Source organism: Rhinoraja longicauda, chromosome 26 (genome assembly GCF_053455715.1).
Source record: "Rhinoraja longicauda isolate Sanriku21f chromosome 26, sRhiLon1.1, whole genome shotgun sequence".
Classification (NCBI taxonomy): domain Eukaryota; kingdom Metazoa; phylum Chordata; class Chondrichthyes; order Rajiformes; family Arhynchobatidae; genus Rhinoraja; species Rhinoraja longicauda.
The window spans coordinates 31561987-31587099 of record NC_135978.1 but is presented as its reverse complement, the minus strand read 5'-3'; the positions used below and the strand labels follow the sequence as shown (position 1 = coordinate 31587099).

Sequence of the window (25113 nt, the reverse complement as noted above, 5' to 3'; positions counted from 1 at the left end):
AGAGATAGATCAGCCGTGATTGAATGGCGGAGTAGAGTTGATGGGCTCCTATCTCTTATGACACGTATGAATCTTATGAATCTAATAGCTTTTAAGCTTGAGAAGATTTTGTCCCAATCAGTTTGTGTTGCCTTTCACAAAGAGTACACTGAGTGAAATGTCCATTAGAGTGGACATTAAGGTTGCCCCTCAGGTTCCTAAATCTGAGTCATCAGGTTCCTAAACCTGAAGTTCTTGATTCACCTACCCTGGGTAAAAGACTGTCCACTCACCCTATTTATCTCCCTCATGATTTTATACACCTTTACAGTTCACCCCTTAGCCTCGTGCGTTCCAAGGAAAACCGTGGAAGCCTGCACGACCACTCCCGATAGCTCATGCCCTCAAATCCAGGCAACATCCTCGTAAACCTTCCCTGCACTCTTCCCAGCTTAATGTTACAGCGCGGAAACAGGCCCTTCGGCCCACCGAATCCGCGTCGCCCAGCGATCCCCACACGCTAACACTATCCTACACACACTAGGGACAATTTTTACATTTACCCAGTCAATTAACCTACATACCTGTACGTCTTTGGAGCGTGGGAGGAAACCGAAGATATCGGAGAAAACCCATGCAGGTCACGGGGAGAACGTACAAACTCCGTACAGACGGCGCCCGTAGTCGGGATGGAACCCGGGTCTCCGGCGCTGCATTCGCTGTAAGGCAGCAACTCTACCGCTGCGCCACCGTGACCGCCCTTCGGATTTATTAATGGTTTAATAAATCTGAATAATAAGACTATATGCTGGAGGCAATCAGCAGTTCAGGCAACATCTGTGGAAAGACAGTTAATGATTTAGCTCAGAGTCTTGGTTAATGGAATCTATCTGTAACAGAGGGCATGAAACTAAAACCACTTCTGCTTTGTCAGCGGAAGAAATCCATCTTAATAACCAGCATGAGCTACATTTAGCCTTTTCTCTTTTTTACATCAGTTTTGATTACAAAATCATTAGGGGTTTAGTTTAGTTTAGTTTAGAGATTCAGCCCGGAAACAGGCCCTTCGGCCCACCGAGTCCCCACCGACCTGCGATCCCCGCACACTAACACTATCCTACGCACACTCGCGATAACTTTTTACATTTATACCAATCAAATTAACTACAAACCTGTACGTCTTTGGAGCGTGGGAGGAAACTGAAGATCTCGGAGAAAACCCACGCAGGTCACGGGGAGAACATACAAACTCCGTACAGACAGCACCCGTGGTCAGGATCGAACCCTGGTCTCCAGTGTTGTAAGGCAGCAACTCTACCGCTGCGCCCCCGTGCCATGAATGCCCCGAGTAGGGGAATCAAGAACCAAAGGACATGGGTGTACAGTGAAAGGGGAAAGATTTAATAGGAACCTGAGGGGCAACATTTTGTCTCAAGTGGTGGTGGATGTATGGAACAAGCTGCCACAGGAGGTATTCTAACAGCATTTAAGAGACTCTGGGACAGGTACATGGATAGGAAAGGGTTAGAGGGGTATGGACCAGATGCTGGCAAATGTTTAGTTTAGAGATACATTTGCATTTTGTGTCTAGCTTTGGACAAATTGGATCGTTTTCTCTGGAATGTTGGAGGTTGCAGAACTGAGAGATCTGGGGGTTCAGGTGCATAGTTCCCTAAATGTAGCGATTCAGGTGGACGGTGGTGAAGACGGTGTTTGGCGTGATTGTTGTTGGGAATGGCATTGAGTACAGACGTTGGGACATCATGATGCAGCTGTACAAGTCGCTGGTGAGACCACACTTGGAGCAGTGCGTGCAGTTCTGGTGGCCCAGCCGTGGGAAGGATGTCATAAGTTTGAAAGAGTGCAGAAACGGTTCACCAGAATGTTACTGAGGCTTGTGGGCTCGAGTCAAAGAGTGATACAGTATGGAAACAGGTCCTTCAGCCCAACTTGCTACACCAGCTACACTAGTCTCACCTGCCCGCGTTTGGCCCATATCACCCCCCCAAACCTGTCCTATCCATGTACCTGTCTAAATGTTTCTTAAATGTTGGGATAGTCCCTGCCTCAACTATCTCCTCTGGCAGCTTGTTCCATACTCACACCATCCTTTGTGTGAAAAAGTTACCCCTCAGATTCCTATTAAATCTTTTCGCCTTAAACCTATGTCTTCTGGTCCTCGATTCCCCAACTCTGGGTAAGAGACTCTGTGCATCTACCTGATCAACAGGGTAGATATACCCTGCTCTCAGAGGTGGCCACTAAATGCTGGAGTAACTCAGCGGGACAGGCAGCATCTCTGGAGAGAAGGAGTGGGTGACGTTTCAGGTCGAGACCCTTCTTCAGATTCAGACTCCGACATCCTCCCCCTGTACTCATCTACCCTGAGTTACAGGGAGAGGTTGGTTAGGCTGCGACATTGCTCTTCCGAGTGTTGGATGCCCCTCTAAGCCTTGCCTATCCATGTACCCGTTCAAATGCCCCTATAGTAGCTGCCGCAACCAGACCACGAGGGCCAGATTCCACACCCGTACAACAAACATTGTTTTATATTTGCATTTAGAGTCTTTAGTTTTTTTAGGTTTAGAGATACAGCTCGGAAACAGGCCCTTTCGGCCCATCGGCCGACCAGCGATCCCCACACATTAACACTATCCCATACCCACTAGGGACAATTTTTAAAAAACATTTACCAAGCCGATTGACCTACATACCTGTACGTTGTTGGAGTGTGGGAGGAAACCAAAGATCTCGGAGAAAACCCACGCAGGTCACGGGGAGAACGTACAAACTCCGTACAGACAGCGCCCGTAGTCGGGATCGAACCCGGGACTCTGGCTCTGCGTTCGCTGTAAGGCAGCAACTCTACCACCGCGCCACCGTGCCGTCTCTCCCCCCAAACCCCATTCCCTTGCTTCTCCCCGTAACCTCTGACACCTGGACAAATTAAAAATTTCTATCAATGCCTTAAAAATATCCACTGACTTGGCCTCCACAGCCTTCTGTGGCAATGAATCCCACAGATTCACCACCCTCTGACTAAAGAAATTTCTCCTCACCTCCTTCCTGAAAGAATACTTCCTAAAGCGTTCCCTGGTACTTCATTCCCCTAGTCTGACTCTGTGCATTCACCCCATCTGTTGCCCTCAAGATGTTATACATCTCCATAAGATCAGCCAAGGCCTCCTGCACGCCATGGGATAAAGTCTTATTCCTTGATGAATGCTCTATCGTCTGCAAACCATGTAGTAAAATGGTTTCCCCCCTGGGGCTCCGAAACTAATTAATGAAGAGATAATTCAAGCATGACCCACGCAGTTAAATCAGTGGATCGACGATGGTTTACGAGTAATCTTTAGACTTTACTTTAGACACAGCGCGGAAACAGGCCCTTCGGCCAACCGAGTCCACGCCGGCCAGCGATCACACTAACACTATCCTACACACTAGGGACAATTTACAATTTTTACTGAAGCCAACTAACTTACAAACCTGTAAGTTTGGAGTGTAAAAAACTAAAAATTAAAACTTCAACATAGAAACATAGAAAATAGGTGCAGGAGTAGGCCCTTCGGCCCTTCGAGACTGCACCGCCATTCAATATGATCATGGCTGATCATCCAACTCAGTATCCTGTACCTGCCTTCTCTCCATACCTCCTGATCCCTTTAGCCACAAGGGCCACATCTAACTCCCTCTTAAATATAGCCAATGAACTGGCCTCAACTACCTTCTGTGGCAGAGAATTCCACAGATTCACCACTCTCTGTGTGAAAAAAAACTTTCTCATCTCGGTCCTAAAAGACTTCCCCCTTATCCTTAAACTGTGACCCCTTGTTCTGGATTTCCCCAACATCGGGAACAATCTTCCCGCATCCAGCCTGTCCAACCCCTTAAGAATTTTGTAAGTTTCTATAAGATCCCCCCTCAATCTTCTAAATTCCAGCGAGTACAAGCAGAGTCTATCCAGTCTTTCTTCATATGAAAGTCCTGCCATCCCAGGAATCAATCTGGTGAACCTTCTCTGTACTCCCTCTATGTCAAGAATGTCTTTCCTCAGATTAGGAGACCAAAACTGTACGCAACATCAGTTGTACAAGATGCTGGTGAGGCCACATTTAGAGCATTGCATTTAATTTTGGTCACCCTGCTGTAGGATTGTGCCATTAAGTTGGACAGGGAGCAGAGAGGATTCATGAGGATGTTACCAGGACTCAAGGGCCTGAGCTAAACAGGGAGAGGTTGAGCAGGCTAGCACATTATTTTTTTTGGAGAGCAAGAGGCGAACAGGGGATGTTATAGAGGTTTGTTAGATCATGAAGGGAATAATCAGGGTGAATGCACAGTCTTTTACCCAGAGTAAGGGAATCAAGACCAGTGGGTTTAACATGAGAGGGGCAAGATTTAATAGGAACCTGAGGGGCAACTTCTTCACACAGAGGGTAGTGGCATGTGGCATGAGCTGCCCGAGGAGGTATTTGAGGCAGGTACTATAACAAGAGTTAAAAATGAAATGGGCCAAATGTGGGCAAATTTAGTTTGGTTTAGAGATGCAGCGCGGAAACAGGCCCTTCGACCCACTGAGACTGCGCCGATCAGTGATCCCCACACATTAACACTGCCCTACACACACTTTAACATTTACACCAAGGCAATTAACCTACAAACCTGTACGTCTTTGGAGTGTGAGAGGAAACCGAAGATCTCGGAGAAAACCCACACAGGTCACGGGGTGAACGTACAAACTCCGTACAGACAGCGCCCGTAGTCGGGATGGAACCCGGGTCTCTGGCGCTGTGAGGCAGCAACTCTACCGCTGCTCACCGTGCCGCCCCAAAGGGCCTAGAATTGATGGGGCATCTTGGTTGGCGTTAGGGTTGCCAACTATTCCGTATTAGCCGGGACATCCCGTATTTTGGGCTAAATTAGTTTGTCCTGTACGGGACCGCCCTTGTCCCGTATTAATAGGGTTGCCAACTTCCTCACTCCCAAATATGGGACAAAGTGACGTCACGGCCCCGCGCCCCACATGACCTCACCCAGCCAGAGGCCACGTGCTCCCGCTCCACCAATGACGGGCGGGAGCACGTGGGCACTGGCTGGGTGAGGTCACGTGGGGCGCAGGGAGGTGACATCACCTTGTCCCGTATTTGGGAGTGAGGAAGTTGGCAACCCTAGTCAGCGTGGATGAAGTGTGCTGAAGGGCCTGTTTCTGTGCCGTTTGACTCTATGACTCTATTACCCTGGGCTCGTTGGACCAAACAGCCTTTACTCTGCACAGTGCCCCTTGTGATAATTACAGTGTGATAATTGTGCTTGGCCTATGGTTAGAGATTGTACTGTTTGAAGACCAGAGCCTCAACAAGTGTTCATACTTTAGTTTAGAGATACAGGGCAGAAACAGGCCCAGCGAGTCCGCCCTGACAAGCGATCCCCGCATATTAACACCACCCTACACACACTAAGGACTGTTTTTCACTTATTCCAAGCCAATTAACCTACAAATATGTACGTCTTTGGAGTGTGGGAGGAAACCGAAGATCTCTGAGGTCACTGGGAGACCGTACAAACTCCATACAGACAGCACCCGTGGTCAGGATTGAACTCGGGTCTCTGGCGCTGTAAGGCTGTACCTCTACCACTACACCACTGTGCCACCCTTGACCATTTGTCACCAATTGTCTTGCTCGTACAGATACTAAAATAATGGCTCCTGCTTGTTTTAACAACCCATAGAGTTGATCTTTCACTCGACCGACCGACAGGCGACTAATGGGAGTTCAGTCGAGTGTGAATTATGACTTGGTGGATGGAAATAAACTCTCTCCCAGCTCTAGCTGTCTCCTAACTCTATCTCCTAACTGTCTGGAGAAGGGTCTCGACCCGAAACGTCACCCATTCCTTCTCTCCGGAGATGCTGCCTGCCTGCTGAGTTACTCCAGCTTTTTGTGACTATCTCCTACCTTCATCTCTCAAAACTTTCCAATCCTTTATAAGGCCACCCCTCCAGCCTCTCACCTGAAATAAAACGTCCCCTGGTTCTTGATTCCTCTACCCTGGGTAAAAGATTGTGCATTCACCCCTTCTGTGCACCTCATCATTTTATACACCTTTACAAGATCACCCCTCATCCTCCTGCGCTTCACGGAATAAAGTCCTAGCTTGTCCAACCGCTCCCAAGAGCTCAGGCCACTCGGGTCCTGGCAGCAACCTCGTAAATCTTCCCTGCACCCTTTCCATCGTAATGACATAAATGATGGTTGCAATTCAAAAAATGCTGGAGTAACTCAGCAGGTCAGGCAGCATCTCAGGAGAGAAGGAATTCTTCAGACAGAATGATGGTTGCAAGGTCTCTGTGAAACGTCACCTATCCATGTTCCCCAGAGATGCTGCCTGACCCGCTGAGTTACTCCAGCACTCTGTGTTCTACTCAAAATTCCAGCGTCTGTAATTCCTTGTGGCAATCTAGTGTCATCAACGGATCGCCGGTGTTTGTGGTGGGAGCACCCAGGGAAAACCCACGGGGAGAACGTACAAACTCTGCACAGACAGCACCCGTAGTCAGGATCGAACCTGGGTCTCTGGCGTTGTAAGGCAGTTTATTTTAGAGATACAGCGCAGGAACAGGCCCTTCGGCCCACCGGGTCCGCGCTGACCAGCGATCCCCACACACTAACACTATCCTACACCCACTAAGGGACAATTTTTACGTTTACCAAGCCAATTAACCGACAAATCTGCACGTCTTTGGAGTGTGGGAGGAAACCGAAGATCTCGGAGAAAACCCACGCAGGTCACGGGGAGAACGTACAAACTCCGTACAGACGGCACCCGTAGTCGGGATCAAACCAGGGTCTCTGGCGCTGCATTCGCTGTAAGGCAGCAAATCTACCGCTGCACCACCGTGCCGCCCGCTGCCGCCCACTGTCACTAATCTATCTCTCTTCTCTCTTACAGATGTTCCATTAATTCGGGGCTGGTTTGCGAGACTTTGGCCTGCAGGATGCTCAGGGTGTGATCGGGTTGTTGGATGTTGGGTGTGAAGATTCATGCTGCCTGGCTGGGTCTTCCTATCCGGAGTTTGACGACCCCTTGTCTCTCTGGGGTTTTTTCCCGCCAGGTGATTTGGATGTTCCCACTGGGATCTGCTGCCTTTGCTTCTCAAACCCTGGGATGCGGCTTTGTGCCGGCTGCAGGAGTGAGCCCTGACCCCGGACCGAACCCCCGCCGCCCCGCACGCCAAGCTGAGCAGGCTACGCAAGACCCTCTTCAAGATGACCAGCCTCTTCCGGCGGAGCAGTAGCGGAGGCAGCTCCAAGGGGCCCCCGACCTCCGCCACTCCCCCGTCCCAGCTCCTCAGCAACAACCGGACCTCCCGCCAGGTCCGCAGGCTGGAGTTCAACCAGGCCATGGAGGACTTCAAGGTCATGTTCCCCAACGTGGACTACGACGTGATCGAGTGCGTGCTGAGGGCCAACAATGGCGCGGTCGACGCCACCATCGACCAGCTCCTGCAGATGAACTTGGACTGTGGCCTCGGCAACGGCTACGATGACAGCTCCGACTCAGAGGACAGCATCCCTGCTGAGGTGAGGCCTTGCTGCGATCAGCCCCACCACCACATGTAGGCCCAAAACTGCAGGTGCTGGGTTCATAGCAAAGCTAGACACAGAGTGCTGGAGTAACTCAGCAGGTCAGGCAGCATCTGTGGAGGACATGGGTAGGTGACGTTTCACAGAGTGTTGGAGTAACTCAGCGGGTCAGGCAGCATCTCTGGGGAACAGGGATAGGTGACGTTTCAGGTTGAGACCCTTCTTGCACAGCTTGGTTGAGAAACCATCAGCTCCATGGCTAAATGTTGAAAGGAACTGCAGATGCTAGTTTGTGCCAAAGATAGACACAAAGTGCTGGAGTAACTCAGCGGGTCGGGCAGCACCTCTGGAGAACATGATAGGTGACGTTTCACAGAGTGCTGGAGTAACTCAGCGGGTCAGGCAGCATCTCTGGGGAACAGGGATAGGTGACGTTTCAGGTTGAGAAGCCATCAGCTCCATGGCTAAATGTAGGAAGGAACTGCAGATGCTAGTTTGTGCCAAAGATAGACACAAAGTGCTGGAGTAACTTAGCGGGTCGGGCAGCACCTCTGGAGAAAAAGGATGGGTGATGCTTCCGGTCGGGATCCTTCCTCAGACTGAAAGTAAAGATGGAATGTGGGGGGGGGGGGGGGGGATGGAAATCAGATAGAGAAAATATATGACACCGTAATAAAATTATATTGGACACTTAGTGCTGGAGTAACTCAGTGGCTCAGACCTTTGATCACCCATTCACACTAGCTCTATCCCACACACTGGGGGCAATTTTACAGAAGCCAATTGATCTACAAACCTGCACCTCTTTGGAGTGTGGGAGGAAACCGGAGCACCCGGAGAAAACCTACACGGTCACACGGAAAACGTACAAACTCCGTACAGACAGCGCCCGTAGTCAGGATCGATCCCGGGTCTCTGGCGCTGTAAGGCAGCAACTCTACCGCTGCGCCACCGTGCCGCCCCCAAAAGCTTTTTCACACAGCTGACAGTACATATACAGAAAACAAAATGCAAACGCTGATGTAACTCAGCGGGTCAGGCAGCATCTGTGGGGAACATGGATAGGTGACGTTTCACAGAGTGCTGGAGTAACTCAGCGGGTCAGGCAGCATCTGTGGAGAACATGGATAGGTGACGTTTCAGGTTGGGGCTTTTCATCAGACCTGTACGTCTACACAACAGGTTGCCAGAGCAAGTGGTTGAGACGAGTACAATAACAATATTTGATGTCGTAGGGGAGGTTGAGAGGGTTATGGGTGAAATGTACGCTGAATGAGGCAGGCATATTTGCACACCTTGCTCGGTATGGACACGCTGGGGCAAAAGGCTCATTTCCATGGAGTCATAGTTATACAATATGGAACAGACTCTTCAGCCCAGACTGTCTATGCTGATCAGGATTGCTCATTTCACCTAGTCCCACCTGTCCACGTTTGGCTCATATCCCTCTAAATATTTCCTATCCATGTATTGGTCCAAACCTTTTATATCCTGTTGTAGTCCCTGCCTCAACTACCTCCTCCGGCAGTTCGTTCCAGACATCCACCACCCTTTGTGTGAAAAAGTCGCACCTCTGCTTCCTATTAAATCTTGCCCCTCCCACCTTAAACCCATGTCCTCTTAATTCCCCAGCTCTGGCTAAAAGACGATGCATTCGCCCTGTCTATTCCCCTCATGATCTCAGACATCTCTATAAGATCACTCCTACGCTCCAGGGAATATAAAGACGCAGCCCGTCCAACCTCTCCCTGTAGCTCAGGCCCTCGGGTCCTGGCAACATCCTCGTAAATCTTCTCTGCGCCCTTTCCAGCTCGATAACATTCCATGCTCTGTAACTTGAGCAGCAACTCTCCAGTTTGGCTGGGCCAGGCGTTTGGGGGCAGCCCTGGCTACGATATCGAGATCTGGATCCACACTTAGACACGATGCTGGAGTAACTCAGCGGGTCGGGCAGCAGCTCTGGAGAGAAAGAACAGGTGACCACTCGGGTCGAGACCCTTCTTCACCCTGGGTACCTACCGCTGGGCACCGTGATCGATGGTCGCCAAGGTTACGGACATTGCCATGGTCACCGTATCTCCAGACATAGGGACCTGCCACGAAAAAGCAGTAGGGGAACATGGGCCTGCGTGGGGTTGAGCCTCCGAGCGGTTTGTGTTTCTATAACGAGTTTTAACCTGGTCAAAAACACTCCAGCCATTTTAAACCCGTTCAAATTCGACACTGTACCTAGGCCGATATTGGTCGTGCAGTCACGCAGTGCAGCACGGTGGCGCAGCGGGTAGAGTTGCCTCCTCACAGCGCCAGAGACCCGGGTTCGATCCTGACCTCGGGTGCTGTCTGTACGGACTTTGTACGTTCCACCCGTGACCTGCGTGGGTTTTCTCCGGGTGCTCCGGTTTCTCTCCACATTGGAAAGACGTGTAGGTTTTTAGGTTAATTGGCTTCTGCAAATTGTTTCCGGTGTGTAGGATAGAACTAGTGTGAATGAGTGAGATTAGTTTAGAGATACAGCGTGGAAACAGGCACTTCGGCCCACCGAGTCCACACCGCCCAGCAATCCCCGCACATTAACACTATCCTGCACACACTAGGGACAATTTTACATTTATACCAAGCCAATTAACCTGCAAACCTGTACGTCTTTGGAATGTGGGAGGAAACCGAAGATCTCAGAGAAAACCCACGTGGTCACGGGGAGAACGTACAAACTCCGTACAGACAGCCCCCGTAGTCAGGATCGAACCCAGGTCTCTGGCGCTATAAGCTCTGTAAGGCAGCAACTCTACCGCTGCGCTACCGTGCCGTCCCAATAGGGTGCAACAGTGGCGCAACTGGTAGAGCTGCTGCCTCACAGCACCAGAGACCCGGGTTCAATCCTGACTACGGGCACTGTCTGTCTGTGTGGAGTTTGCACATTCTCCCTGTGACCCGCTTGGGTTTCCTCCGGGTGCTCCGGTTTCCTCCCATGTGCCAAGGACGTGCGTGTTTGTAGGTTGATTGGCCCTCTGTAAAATGGTCTGAGTGTGCACACTAGGTCTATCCCGCACACTCGGGACAATTTACAGAAGGTAATTAACTACAATCCCGCACGTCTTTGGAGTGTGGGAGGAAACCGGAGCACCCGGAGAAAACCCACGTGGTCACGGGAGAACGTACACTCTCCGTACAGACAGCACCCATAGTCAGGACTGACCCCGGGTCTCTGGCGCTGTGAGGTAGCAACTCTACCGCCGTGCCACCCTGATGCAGCTGCATCGTGACTTCCTGACTCTTATACTCAATGCCTTGACCCGTGAAGGCAGGCATACCATATCCCTTCTTCACCACTCTATCTACTTGCGTTGCCACTTTCAGGGAGTTATGGACTTCGATCCCAAGATGCCTCTGTACCGCAATGCCATGAAGGGTCAAGCCATTAATTGTATATTTTCCTAGTTAAAAGGGTCTAACATGGGAGTGACCACTGCTGATACCACGGGCTGTTTCATCCAGTCAGAGTCCGTGAGGAACAAAGTCCCTTGTTAAATGGTCAGTGTGAGAACAACAATGGGCTTTTCCAGTGCACAGTTATCAGAAGTTCCTCTGTTCCCTTTGGTGGAAAGCTAATTATAGTCAAAGTGTGCAGGAAGGAACTGCAGATGCTGTTTATACACTGAAGATTGACACAAAATGCTGGAGTAACTCAGCGGGACAGGTAGCATTTCTGGAGTAAAGGAATAGGTGACGTTTCAGGGTGAGACCCTGATTCGCCTATTTCTTTTCCGGGGTTCCCTCTCACATCTCCTCTAAGACGCGCGGGTTCGGTGGTTCATTGGCCGTCTGGGTGACTCTGGGTGATGTTCCGGGTCCAGACTCTTCTGGAAACGTCACCCATTCCTTATGACCAGAGATGCTGCCTGTCCCACAGAGTTACTCCAGCATTTTGTGTCTTATCCAAACCTACAAACCTGTACATCTGTAAAAGAATAGGTGACGTTTTCGGTCGAGACCAAACGGTGACGTTTTGTGTCTCAGCCCTTCTTCTGATTCTCCAGAGATGCTTCCTGACCCGCTGAGTTGCTCCAACATTTTGTATCTATCTGTAATGTCTGAGAGTCATACAGTACAGAAACTGTCCCTTCGACCCAACTTGTCCATGCAGACCGAGATGCCCCATCTGAGCTAGTCCCGTGTCCATATGCCTCCAAACCTCTCCTGTCCATGTACCCTTCCATGTGTCTTTTGAATGTTGTTATAGTGCCTGCCTCAACTACCTCCTCTGGCAGCTCGTTCCCCACACCCACCACCCTCTGTGAGAAAAACTAACATGGAGAACAAGGACGTGTAGAAATAGGGTTGCCAACTTCCTCACTCCCAAATACGGGACAAGGTGACGTCACCACCCCGCGCCACAACCCGCTTCCCGGCCCGGGCGGCCGCCATTGGTGGAGTGGGAGCACATGGCCGCTGGCTGGGTGAGGTCATGTGGGGCGAGGGGCGGCGACATCATTGTCCCTTATTTGGGAATGAGGAAGTTGGCAACCCTACTAATACGGGACAAGGGCGGTCCAGTACGGGACAAACTAATTTAGCCCAAAATACGGGATGTCCCGGCTAATACAGGACAGTTGGCAAGCTATGTCGGAAGGAACTGCAGATGCTGGTTTACATGTCTCATCAAGAGAGTCAAGAGTGTTTTATTGTCACATGTCCCAGATAGAACAATGAAATTCTTACTTGCTGCACAACAGAATATGTAAACATAGTACACTGTAAACAATATGATAAACGAGAAAAAAAACACAAGTTCAGTGTGTATATATATACACACACACACACACACACATATATATATACATATATGTGTGTATATATATATATATATATATACTGTGTGTGTGTGTGTGAGTGATCTCTCTATATATATATATATATATATATATATATATATATATATATATAGATCACATGTATATAGATATATATATAAATTACACATACAAATATATGACAAAGGGTCTCGACCCGAAAAGTCACCCATTCCTTCTCCCAGAGATGCTGCCTGACCCGCTGAGTTACTCCAACATTTTGTGTCTATCTTCACACACACACACACACACACACACACGCACACACACGCACACACACACACACACACACACACACACACACACACACACACGCACACGCACACGCACACACACACACACACACACACACACGTACACACAAAAAACACACACAGTAATAGTGCAATAATAGTCTATGTAGATCAGAGCTTGTTTGAGGTTGCAGTGTTTAATAGCCGAATGGCTGTAGGGAAGAACCAGTTCCTATCTCTGGAGAACAAGGCCAATGGGTTTTGCGTTCACAAACCACAGACAGAGCTTCACCGTCTGGGATGTGATGGTTCACCTTCAGAGGAAGACAAACACCCTGTCAGAAAGGGAGCGGTCCCTGGGGTTTGAGATGAGGTTGATGTATTCAACAAATCTGCTTTTGGGTCAGATGGAACTAGCCAGAAACTAGCCAGTAGATTATCGCTCTTCCATTTGGGTTTTTAGCTTATTTTATGTTATTATTGCCACACGTACCGAGGTACAGTGAAAAGCTTTTTTGTTGCGTACTATCCAGTCGGCAAAAAGGGCGGCACGGTGGCACAGCGTAGAGTTGCTGCCTCACAGCGCCAGAGACCCGGGTTCCATCCCAAGTACGGGTGCTGTCCGTACGGAGTTTGTACATTCTCCCCGTGACCTGCGTGGGTTTTCTCCGTGTGCTCCGGTTTCCTCCCACACTCCACACTCTAGCCTTAGAGGGGGTACAGAGAAGGTTCACCAGATTGATCCCTGGGATGGCAGGATTTTCATATGAAGAAAGACTGGATAGACTCGGCTTGTACTCGCTGGAATTTAGAAGACTGAGGGGGGATCTTATAGAAACATATAAAATTCTTAAGGAGTTGGACAGGCTAGATGCGGGAAGATTGTTCCCGATGTTGGGGGAATCCAGAACCAGGAGTCACAGCTTAAGGATAAGGGGGAAGTCTTTTAGGACCGAGATGAGAAAACATTTCTTCACACAGAGAGTGGTGAGTCTGTGGAATTCTCTGCCACAGAAGGTAGTTGAGGCCAGTTCATTGGCTATATTTAAGAGGGAGTTAAATGTGGCCCTTGTGGCTAAAGGGATCCGGGGGTATGGAGAGAAGGCAGGTACAGGTTACTGAGCTGGATGATCAGCCATGATCATATTGAATGGCGGTGCAGGCTGAAGGGCCGAATGGCCTACTCCTGCACCTATTTTCTATGTTTCTATGTGCAGGTTTGTAGGCTTGGTATAATTGTAAATTGTCCCAAGTGTGTGTAGGATAGTGTTAGTGGCTGGGATTGTTGGTCAGCATGGACTCGGTGGGCCGATGGGCCTGTTTCCTCTAAACTAAACACAAAACTACACTAAACTATACACGATTACAATGGTCAGCAGCTGCCCGAGGCATTGGGAAACAAAAAGAACAAATACTCTCATTAAAATCATGTGTTCTGGCAAGAGCCGCGATCAGCAGACATACTGAATCAGCAGAGAGAGAAAATCTCTTGTCTCGGATCGAGAGAGAGAGACGAGGGGCCTCCTGCCCTCAAGCTTTGCAGGAAAGCACGTGGATGGATTCCAATCACGTGAACTGCGTTTAAAGATGAGCATGAGGCATCTACTTCCCTCAAAACCGCCAGACCCTGAGATTAGCGAGTGTGCATTCCTGCTTGAGTAGAAACAGACACGGCTCAATCAGGCATCATCTGTGGAGAGAAATGCACGCTTCCTGTTTCATGATCGTTGCCTGAGGGGAAGATCCTCACTTTAATTGTTCCTCTTTCCCTTTCTGTTCCTCTATTGTGTAATCCCGCCCTTTTCTTCCCCTATAAACACCAGGAGCCACTCTTGACTTCAGTCAACAAAGGAGCAGGCCTCAACCTGGGCCCATGTAGAACAGTGTCGGAAAGAACTGCGGATGCTGGTTTAAATCAGAGGTAGACACAAAATGCTGGAGTAACTCAGCGGGTCAGGCAGCATCTCTGGAGAGAAGGAATGGGTGACGTTTCGGGTCGAGGCCCTTCTTCAGACTGATGTCAGGGGAGGGGGCGGGCATCCTCTGAATGGCTTCATTCAGACATCAGTCTGAAGAAGGGTCTCGACCCGAAACGTCACCCATTCCCGAAGGGTCTCGACCCGAAACGTCACCCATTCCTTCTCTCCTGTGATGCTGCCTGACCCACTGAGTTACTCCAGCATTTTGTTTCTACCTCTGATTTAAGCCCGCATCTGTAGTTTTTTTCCCCTACAGGTTTATAGGTTAGTTGGCTTCTGTAAATTGCCCCTCGAGTGTAGGATAGAACTGGAGTACGGCTGATCACTGGTTGGCCTGGACTCAATGGGCCAAAGGGCCAGTTTCAAACTAAAACTGTGGTTTATCCATATTGTGCGGAGATGCTGCCTGATCCGCTGAGTTATTCCAGCTCCTTTTTGTTTTTAGCCCAGCAGTAATTCCTTGTACTGTTTTCAATGCCATGATGCAGCTTTACAGGACGTTGGTTAGTTTTGGAGTATTGCGTGCTGTTCTGGTCATCCCAGGTTTACCAGAGTGCTGTCTGGATTAGGGGCTATTGGCTGCAGGGTGAGGTTGGATCGACCGATTGTTTTCTCTAGAGGTTGAGGGTAGACCTGACAGAAGTATAAAATTATAAAAGGTGTGGACAAGCTAGATCCAGGAAAAATGTTGGGGGAAGTCCAGAACCAGGGGCCATAGTCTAAGAATAGAGGGGAGGCCATTTAGAACTGAGATGCAAAAAAAAACCTTTTCACCCATAGAGTTGTGAATTTGTGGAATTCTCTGCCATAGAAGGCAGTGGAGGCCAATTCACTGGATGAATTTAAAAGAGAGTTAGATAGAGCTCTAGGGGCTAGCGGAATCAAGGGATATGGGGAGAAGGCAGGCACGGGTTACTGATTGTGGATGATCAGCCATGATCACAATGAATGGCGGTGCTGGCTCGAAGGGCCAAATGGCCTCCTCCTGCACCTATTTTCTATGTAAGTATATAAAATTATGAGGGGCATAAATAGGGTAGACAATCAGAACTTTTTTCCCCATGATGGAAAAATCTAATTCTAAAGGGCAGTGCTATAAGGCGTGAGGGGCAAAGCTTAAAGGAAATGTGCAGGGCAAGTTTTTCATAAGGAGTGTGGTGAGTGCCTGGAATTAACTGTCGGGGGTAGTGGTGGAGGCAGATACAATAGTGGCATTTAAGAGACATTTGATAGGCACATGGATATGCAGGGCATGGAGGGATATGGATAGGGTTGCCAACTGTCCCGTATTAGCCGGGACATCCCGTATTTTGGGCTAAATTGGTTTGTCCTATACGGGAACGTCCTTGTCCCGTATTAGGCCCGGACGCTGTAGGCCCGGACGCTGTAGGCCCGGACAGTGTAGGCCCCAACGCTGTAGGTCCGGAGGCCTGGGCGCGCCTAACGGAGGTTGCGTGGCAACCCACCTCCTGGCCCAGGCGGCCGCCATTGGTGGAGCGGGAGCACGTGGCCGCTGGCTGGGTGAGGTTACACGGGGCGGTGACGTCACCTTTTGTCCCTTATTTGCGCGTGAGAACGTTGACAACCCTAAGAAGGACCTGTTCCTGTGCTGTACTGTCGTACGTTTTGTTAATGTGCTCTGCGTTACAGTCCCAACTACATATAAATGCACCAGAGACCTTTCCTCTCAGTTAAGTGAGCGAAACGATTTGACAACAGCGACATTACACACGCGTGCCTGTTGATACAAGGAACACGGCCAAATATGAGATCACGCTCCTGGCTTGCCAACGACTACGTTGGCTGAAAAACGAAGGAAGTGAAAGATAAATTGGGAAATAGCAGTAAAATGAAAAATAAAACACAGCTCATTTGGGATTGCACTGCTGTTAAAAGGAACTTGGAAATGAGCAGATTCTTAGTGGAAGCAAGGCACTGCAGATGCCGGTTTACAAAAACAAGTGCACAAAAGCTGGAGTAACTCAGCGAGTCAGGCAGCATCTTTGGAGAATAGGAATAGGTGACGTTTCGGGTCAGGACCTTCTTCAGACGGATTGTGTGGGAGTGGGGGAGGAGGGGGTGGAGAAAGCTGGAAGAGAGGAGGGGCAGTACAAAGCCTGGCAGGTAATTGGTGAACATAGATAAGGGAGGTTTATCGATAGACATGGTTGGACAAAGGCCAAAGAAGGTGTGAGACAAAAGGATTGAAGAGTTGTGAATTGTGAAGCCAGAGGAATGAATGTTGGAGGAGAGGGAGGGGTGAAATAGGTGCAAGTCTAGGTGGGGCACCGGGGAGGGTGGGGGGAAGAAAAGGGGGGTTTAGTTTAGTTTAATTCAGAGATACAGCTGGGAAACAGACCATTCAGCCCACCGAGTCCGTACTGACCAGCGATCAACCCGTACACTAACACTATCTTACGTACTAGGGACAATTTACAATTTTACCAAAGCGAATTAACTTACAAACCTGTACGTCTTTGGAGTGTGGGAGGAAACCGGAGCACCCGGAGAAAACCCACGCAGGTCACGGGGAGAACGTACAAACTCTGTACAGACAAGCACCCGTAATCAGGATCGAACCCGGATCGCTGGCGCTGTGAGGTAGTAACTCTACCGCTGTGCCACCATGCCCTTCCAACCTGAAACACCATCTATCCATGCTCTCTCGGGACACTGCCTGCCTAACCCGCTGAGTTACTCCAGCATTTTATGTCTTTTTTCTACAGACTCTTGGTGTCTGATTACCCAAACACACTTCACATATAATGCATTGTTGCAGTTTTTATAGATGGTGAAGTCCCTGAAAGAGCCACCAGATGACAATGTTTGTGGTGCGTGACGGATGCCAAAAGTTTAGGTTCAGGTTTAATATTGTCATGTGTACGGAGGTACAGTGGAATGCTTTGTTTTGCAAGCTAACCGAACAGATCAGATAATACTATATAAAAATAGTCTAGTTTAGAGATACAGTGCTGAAACAGGCCCTTCAGCCCACTGGGTCCGCGCCGACCAGTGATCCCCGCACATTAACACTATCCTACACCCACTAGGGACAATTTTTACATTTACCAAGCCAATTAACCTGCAAACCTGCACGTCTTTGGAGTGTGGGAGGAAACCGAAGATCTGGGAGAAAACCCACGCAGGTCACGGGGAGAACGTACAAACTCCGTACAGACGGCGCCCGTAGTCGGGATGGAACCCGGGTCTCCGGCGCTGCATTCGCTGTAAGGCAGCAACTCTACCGCTGCGCCACCGTGCCGCCCTAATAATTAGCAAACTGGATCAGATTCCTAAATCAATTATTTTAAACAGTTTTATTTCTTCATGGAATGTAGATGTCAGTGGGAAGACTATCAGGCCAACTGATAACCAACTTCCCGATGGACGATTGGAATGGCAACTAGGACATACTTACTACCCAACATTCCTGCCATTTCCACGGCAACTCTTTGTGGGCTCCTCCCAGACAAGCATTTATTTCCATCTTTAGTTTAGTTTAGTTTAGAGATACAGCGCGGAAATAGTCCCTTCAGCCCACCGAGTCCGCGCCGACCAGCGATCCCCACACACTAACTCTTAATCAATACACACCAGGGACAATTTACAATTATGTATTTGGAGTGTGGGAAGAAACCGAAGATCTCGGAGAAAACTCACGCAGGCCACGGGGAGAACGTACAAACTCCATACAGACAGCGCCCGTAGTCAGAATGGAACCCGGGTCTCCGGCGCTGTGAGGCTGCAACTCTACCGCTGTGCCACCGTGCCGCCCATCTGATACGATCAATCGACTCTTTGAAATCTCTTTTCTACCTGTTGGTGCAGCACAATATCTAAATGTTCTAATGACCCCTTTTGCTCTGTAATTGATGTTGACTTGATTGTATTGGGCGGTCACGGTGGCGCAGCGGTAGAGTTGCTGCCTTACAGCGAATGCAGCGCCGGAGACCCGGGTTCCATCCCGACTACGGGTGCTGTCTGTACGGAGTTTGTACGTTCTCCCCGTGACCCGCGTGGGTTTTCTCCGAGATCTTCGGTTTCCTCCCACACTCCAAAGACGTACAGGTATGTAGGTTAATTGGCTGGGTAAATGTAAACATTGTCCCTAGTGTGTGTAGGATAGTGATAATGTGCGGGGATCGCTGGTCGGCGCGGACCCGGTGGGCCGAAGGGCCTGTTTCCACGCTGTATCCCTAAACTAAACTAAACTAAATTATTCATGTCTAGTTTAGTTTAGACTTACAACGCGGAAACAGGCCCATCGGCCCACCGTACACCATTCACCTCACACATTAAAACTATCTTACACACACTAGGGACAATTTCCAATGATACCAAGCCAATTAGCCTACAAACCTGCACAACGTTGTTGGAGTGTGGGAATCTCCCTTCTGTGTAAAGGCCTTGCCCCACCCATCTTTACATATTGTTCCTCTCACCTTCACGCCTCGCTCGCCCTCTAGTTTTTGATATTTCTGACTGTCTACCCTGTTTGTCTAAAGGGTTGTGTGTAACATGTTTATCTCTCATTAATGGTAAATTGTATATCCAGGATATCTAAAAGGCATTTAATAAATCTGTATAATTAGTCTCCAATATAAGGGATGCGAGTGTTTGAGTTGGCAACCAAGTGACTTTGGTTGATCGGAGCTCGAAGCTGAGGATCTTGGCCCTTCGAGGATCCTTTTAAACCTGGGAGGAAGGTCTCCGATACTTTGCTGCTCCATCCTTATCTCTGCTCCCATTGGAAGGTCCATTCAGGTGGCAAAGTGGACGAGATATCATATTGAATGGTGGATAGACACAAAATGCTGGAGTAACTCAGCGGGACAGGCAGCATCTCTGGATAGACGTTTCGGGTCGAGACCCTTGTTCAGACTGGTTGGGAGTAAGGAAAATGAGAGACATGAACGACGATGTGGAGAGATAAAGATCAACGGATGAAAGATGTGCAAAAAAGTGACGGTGATAAAGGAAACAGGCCATTGTAAGCTGTTTGTTGGGTGAAAACGAGAAGCTGGTGCAACTTGAGTGGGGGAGGGATAGAGAGAGAGAGGGAATGCCGGGGCTACTTGAGGTGTGAGAGATCAATATTCATACCACTGCCCAAGCAAATTCTGAGATGCTGTTCCTCCAATTTGCGTTTAGCCTCACTCTGACAAAGGAGGAGACCAAGGGCAGAGTGGTCTGCGTGGGACTGGGAAGGGGAATTAAAGTGTTTAGCAACCTGATACTTGTTCTGAACTGTATACAAAAATGGATTTTACTGCACCTCGTTACATGGGACATTTGACCAATGCCAAACGCCTCTCGTCTACCTCTGGTGCCTGAGTTTGAGTTGATGGCGTGTATGACTTTATTCTGCTCTCCTTTCAGATCCTGGAGAGGACCCTGGAGCCAGACAGTTCGGACGAGGAAGCTCCCCCCGTGTACTCGCCCCCAGCCTACGACATGCACGTCTTTGACCGGCAGTACCAGACAATGCCGCCTCTGCCACCGCGACGGTAAGCCCGCTGCTCCTGCCGACGGCGCCTCGCGCTCTGACGGCTTTGGCAGCATCGCGGCACCCGGCGGGGTTCCGCGCCTCCGCTCTCGTACGTTTGGCCCACATCCCCTGGCCTGAGTTGGATGATCAGCCATGATCATATTGAATGGCGGTGCAGGCTCGAAGGGCCGAATGGCCTCCTCCTGCACCTATTTTCTATGTTTCTATGTTTCTATCCCCGTTAGCCACCGACTGCACTGGAAGCAACGATATTGAGAGTCTGAAGAAGGGTCTCGACCCGAAACGTCACCCATTCCTTCTCTCCAGCGATGCTGCCTGACCCGCTGAGTTGCTCCAGCTTTTTGTGTCTATCAACGACATTGAGTGTTGAAGCTGGGATGTTATGGTACAGTTGTACTAGACGCTGGTGAGGCTGCGTTTGCAGTATCATGTTCAGTTTAGGGTTATTACTGTCACATGGACTGAGCTTCATACGTTCATCAGTGATAGGAGCAGAATTCGGCCCATCAAGTCCACTCCGCCATTCAATCATGGCTGACCTATCTCTCCCTCTCAACCCCATTCTCCCGCCTTCTCTCCATAATCCCTGACACCTGCACTAATCAAGAATCTTATCTATCTCTGCCTTAAAAATATCCATTGACTTGACCACCCCCTCCCCTGACATCAGTCTGAAGAAGGGTTTCGACACGAAACGTCACCCATTCCTTCTCTCCCGTGCTGGTGCCTGACTCGCTGAGTTACTCCAACATTTTGTGTCCACCTTTAGTTTATCATATCATATCATATCATATATTTACAGCCGGAAACAGGCCTTTTCGGCCCACCAAGTCCGTGCCGCCCAGCGATCCCCGTAACATTAACACTATCCTACACCCACTGGGGACAATTTTTACATTTACCCAGCCAATTAACCTACATACCTGTACGTCTTTGGAGTGTGGGAGGAAACCGAAGATCTCGGAGAAAACCCACGCAGGTCACGGGGAGAACGTACAAACTCCTTACAGTGCAGCACCCGTAGTCAGGATCGAACCTGAGTCTCCGGCGCTGCATTCGCTGTAAAGCAGCAACTCTACCGCTGCGCTACCGTGCCGTTTAGTTTAGAGATACAGCGTAGAAAAAGGCCCTTCGGCCCACCGAGTCCACACTGACCAGCGACCCCTGCACACTAACACCCTTCTACACACACTGGGGACAATTTACAATTTTACCAAGCCAATTATCCTACAAACCTGTACGTCTTTAAAGTGTGGGAGGAAACAGGAGCACCCGGAGAAAACCCACGCGGTCACGTGGAGACCGTACAAACTCCGTACGGCAGCACCCGTAGTCAGGATCGAACCAGTGTCTCCGGCGCTGTGAGGCGGCAACTCTACCGCTGCGCCACCGTGCCGCCCCCAAAAGCTTTTTCACACAGCTGACAGTACATACACAGAGAAAAAATGCAGACGCTGACGTAACTCAGCGGGTCAGGCAGCATCTCTGGAGATCACGGAGAAAACCCACGCAGGTCACGGGAAGAATGAGCAAACTCCGCACAGGCATCACCCGTCGTCAGAATGGAACCCGGGTCTCTGGCGCTGTGAGGCGGCAGCTCTACCGTGCCACCTTCACAGTTGTGTGTGTCGACTCAAGAACCTGATGGTTGCAGGCAAGGAGATGCTCCTGAAGCTGGAGACATTTAATAGTGGCATTAACAGCGATGCCCAGATCCTGGGAAGAATAACATTTGCTGTAATATTTAATGTGTGGCTCACATTGAGTGTGTCTGTGAATACCTCTACCAGCACACCCACAGGTCACGAGGCCAGGAACAGTCATGGTGCTGTAGTTACAGAGAGAAAGAGATTTAACGCAGTAAAGTGGTGCAGAGAAGATTTACGAGGATGTTGCCAGGACTCGAGGGCCTGGGCTACAGGGAGACGTTGAGCAGGCTGGGACTCTATTCCTTGGAGCGCAGGAGGATGAGGGGTGATCTTGTAGAGGTGTACAAAATCGTAAGAGGAATAGATCGTGTAAATACACAGAGTCTCTTGCCCATTGTCGGGGACTCAGAACCAGAGGACATAGGTTAGAGATGATGGGAGAAATGTTTAATAGGAACCCGAGGGGTAACGTTTTAGACAAAGGGTGGTGGGTGTAAGGAACGAGCCGCCAGAGGAGGGAGTTGGGAGAGGGACTGTGGCAATGTTTAAGAACAATTTCAACAGGTACATAGATAGGACAGGCTTAGAGGGATATGGGCCAAAGGCAGGCAGGTGGGGTTAGTGTAGATGGGACATGTTGGTCAGTGAGGCAAGTTGGGCCGAAGGGCCTGTTTCCACACTGTATCACTCTATGATAGTAGATCTTCCTCTAGGAAGAGCACGCAAAGAGTCGTCATGCCTGGCACCATCTTGAAGCTTGAAAGCGCGCACCACCAGACTCAGGCACAGCTTCTACCCCTCTGTTATCAGGCTTCTGAACGGTCCTGCCGTAACGTAGGGTACTGTCCGATTCACCTCTACCCCATTGCGGACACTGGACTTTGTCTCTGGAACTGCAATGCTGAGAACTATCTTCTGCACTCTGTATCTTCCAGTTTGCTCTATGTATTGTACTTTGACTTCATTATATTGATATATTGGTATTATCTGATCGGTTTGGACAGCATGCAGAACAAAGCTTTTCACTGTACCTCAGTGCACGTGACAATACACAAGAACACAAGAACACAAGAAAATAGGAGCAGGAGTAGGCCAACCGGCCCCTCGAGCCCGCTCCGCCATTCAATACGATCATGGCTGATCCTACCCCAACCCCCTTCCCACTATCGCCCTTCTTCCTACCCAAAAGAACCGTGTGATCTCCTGGGAGAGGCGGAAAACCGGATAAAAACCCAGGCCAATTTGGGAAAAGAATCCGGGAAATTCCTCTCCGACCCCAAGCTAGGCGATCGAAACTTGTCCAGGAGATTACTCAGGTCTTACTATACTAACAATAGCTCATGTCCACTTCCCTGCCCGCTCCCCGTAACCCCTAATTCCCTTGTCTATTAAAAAACAATCTATTTCTGTTTTAAATTTATTTAACGTTCCTGCTTCCACAGCTCCCTGAGGCAGCGAATTCCACAGACTAACCACCCTCTGAATGAAGAAGTTTCTCCTCATCTCAGTTTTAAAAGAGCCCCCTCTTATTCTAAGACTATGCCCCCCAGTTCTGGTCTCCCCGATCATCGGAAACATCTTTAGCGCATCCACCCGATCAAGGCCCCTCACGATCTTATACGTTTCAATAAGATCGCCTCTCATTCTTCTGAACTCCAATGAGAAAAGTCCCAACCTACTTAACCTTTCCTCATATGTCAACCCCCTCATCCCTGGAATTAACCGTGTAAACCTTCTCTGCACTGCCTCCAGAGCAAGTACATCCTTTCTTAAATATGGACACCAAAACTGCACACAGTATTCCAAATGCGATAATAGACTTTACCCTAGCCAGCCAAAGGGTTGTTAAATTCCGGACCGTGTTCCACTGTCCTTGTAGGCTGGACATCCCGAGCTCGAGTGGGAGTCAGTCCCAGAGACGGTATCGGAACTGGAATCCGCCTTTACTCGGGAACCTGCCTGACGATTTCCTTCGGATATTACCGCAGCAGCTGGATGTGGTGCAGGTGAGCTGGGTCTGCAGGTGAGCTGGGGATGGTGCAGGTGAGCTGGGGATGGTGCAGGTGAGTTGGGGGTGGTGCAGGTGAGCTGGGCATGGTGCAGGTGAGCTGGGGATGGTGCAGGTAAGCTGGGGATGGTGCAGGTAAACTGGGCATGGTGCAGGTGAGCTGGGCGTGGTGCAGGTGAGCTGGGCGTGGTGCAGGTGAGCTGGGCATGGTGCACGTGAGCTCAGCTGGATGTGGTGCAGGTGAGCTGGGGATGGTGCAGGTGAGCTGGATGTGGTGCAGGTGAGCTGGGCATGGTGCAGGTGAGCTGGGCGTGGTGCAGGTGAGCTGGGCATGGTGCAGGTGAGCTGGGCATGGTGCAGGTGAGCTCAGCTGGATGTGGTGCAGGTGAGCTGGGCATGGTGCAGGTGAGCTGGGCATGGTGCAGGTGAGCTCAGCTGGATGTGGTGCAGGTGAGCTGGATGTGGTGCAGGTGAGCTGGGCATGGTGCAGGTGAGCTGGGCGTGGTGCAGGTGAGCTGGGCATGGTGCAGGTGAGCTGGGCGTGGTGCAGGTGAGCTGGGCATGGTGCAGGTGAGCTGGGCGTGGTGCAGGTGAGCTGGGCATGGTGCAGGTGAGCTCAGCTGGATGTGGTGCAGGTGAGCTGGGCGTGGTGCAGGTGAGCTGGGGGTGGTGCAGGTGAGCTGGGCGTGGTGCAGGTGAGCTGGGCATGGTGCAGGTGAGCTGGGGGTGGTGCAGGTGAGCTGGGCGTGGTGCAGGTGAGCTGGGGGTGGTGCAGGTGAGCTGGGCGTGGTGCAGGTGAGCTGGGCATGGTGCAGGTGAGCTCAGCTGGATGTGGTGCAGGTGAGCTGCATTCTTCACATATCCAAAAGCTTCTAAACTAAGCTTTAGAGGTGGCACGGTGGCGCAGCGTTAGAGTTGCAGCCTCACAGCGCCAGAGGCCAGGGTTTAATCCTGACCGCAGGTGCTGTCTGCATGGAGTTTGTACGTTCTCCCCGTGACCACGTGGGTTTCCTCCAGGTGCTACGATTTCGTCCCACGTCTCAAAAATGTTTGTGGGTTAATTGGCCCTCTGTAAATTGCCCCTGTGGTGCCGGGAGTGGATGAGAGAGTGGGATAACACAGAACTAGCGTGAACGGGTGGTCCATTGTTGGCGCAGACTCAATGGGTCGGTGGGCCCGTTTCCTCGTTGCAATTCTGACCTAAATGTAAATGTAGATATTGCTAGCGTGTGGGGTCGGCGCGGACACGGTAGCAATGTCGCGTGTGGGGTCGGCGCGGACACGGTAGCAATGTCACGTGTGGGGTCGGCGTGG

At 50.1% G+C, this 25113-nt stretch overlaps 1 protein-coding gene across 3 annotated transcripts in view; it reads left to right on the top strand.

The window, feature by feature from the left end:
• The window catches only part of cuedc1b (CUE domain containing 1b), a 93518-nt gene that overhangs the window by 49515 nt on the left and 18890 nt on the right, over window positions 1–25113 (top strand). For all 3 annotated transcript variants that reach the window (XM_078422240.1, XM_078422243.1, XM_078422242.1), the window contains exons 2-4: window positions 6937–7568; window positions 20013–20140; window positions 23671–23797. In XM_078422240.1, the coding sequence (XP_078278366.1) occupies window positions 7254–7568; window positions 20013–20140; window positions 23671–23797 (570 nt within the window). In that variant the 5' untranslated portion in view covers window positions 6937–7253. The remainder of the gene's footprint in view (window positions 1–6936; window positions 7569–20012; window positions 20141–23670; window positions 23798–25113) is intronic.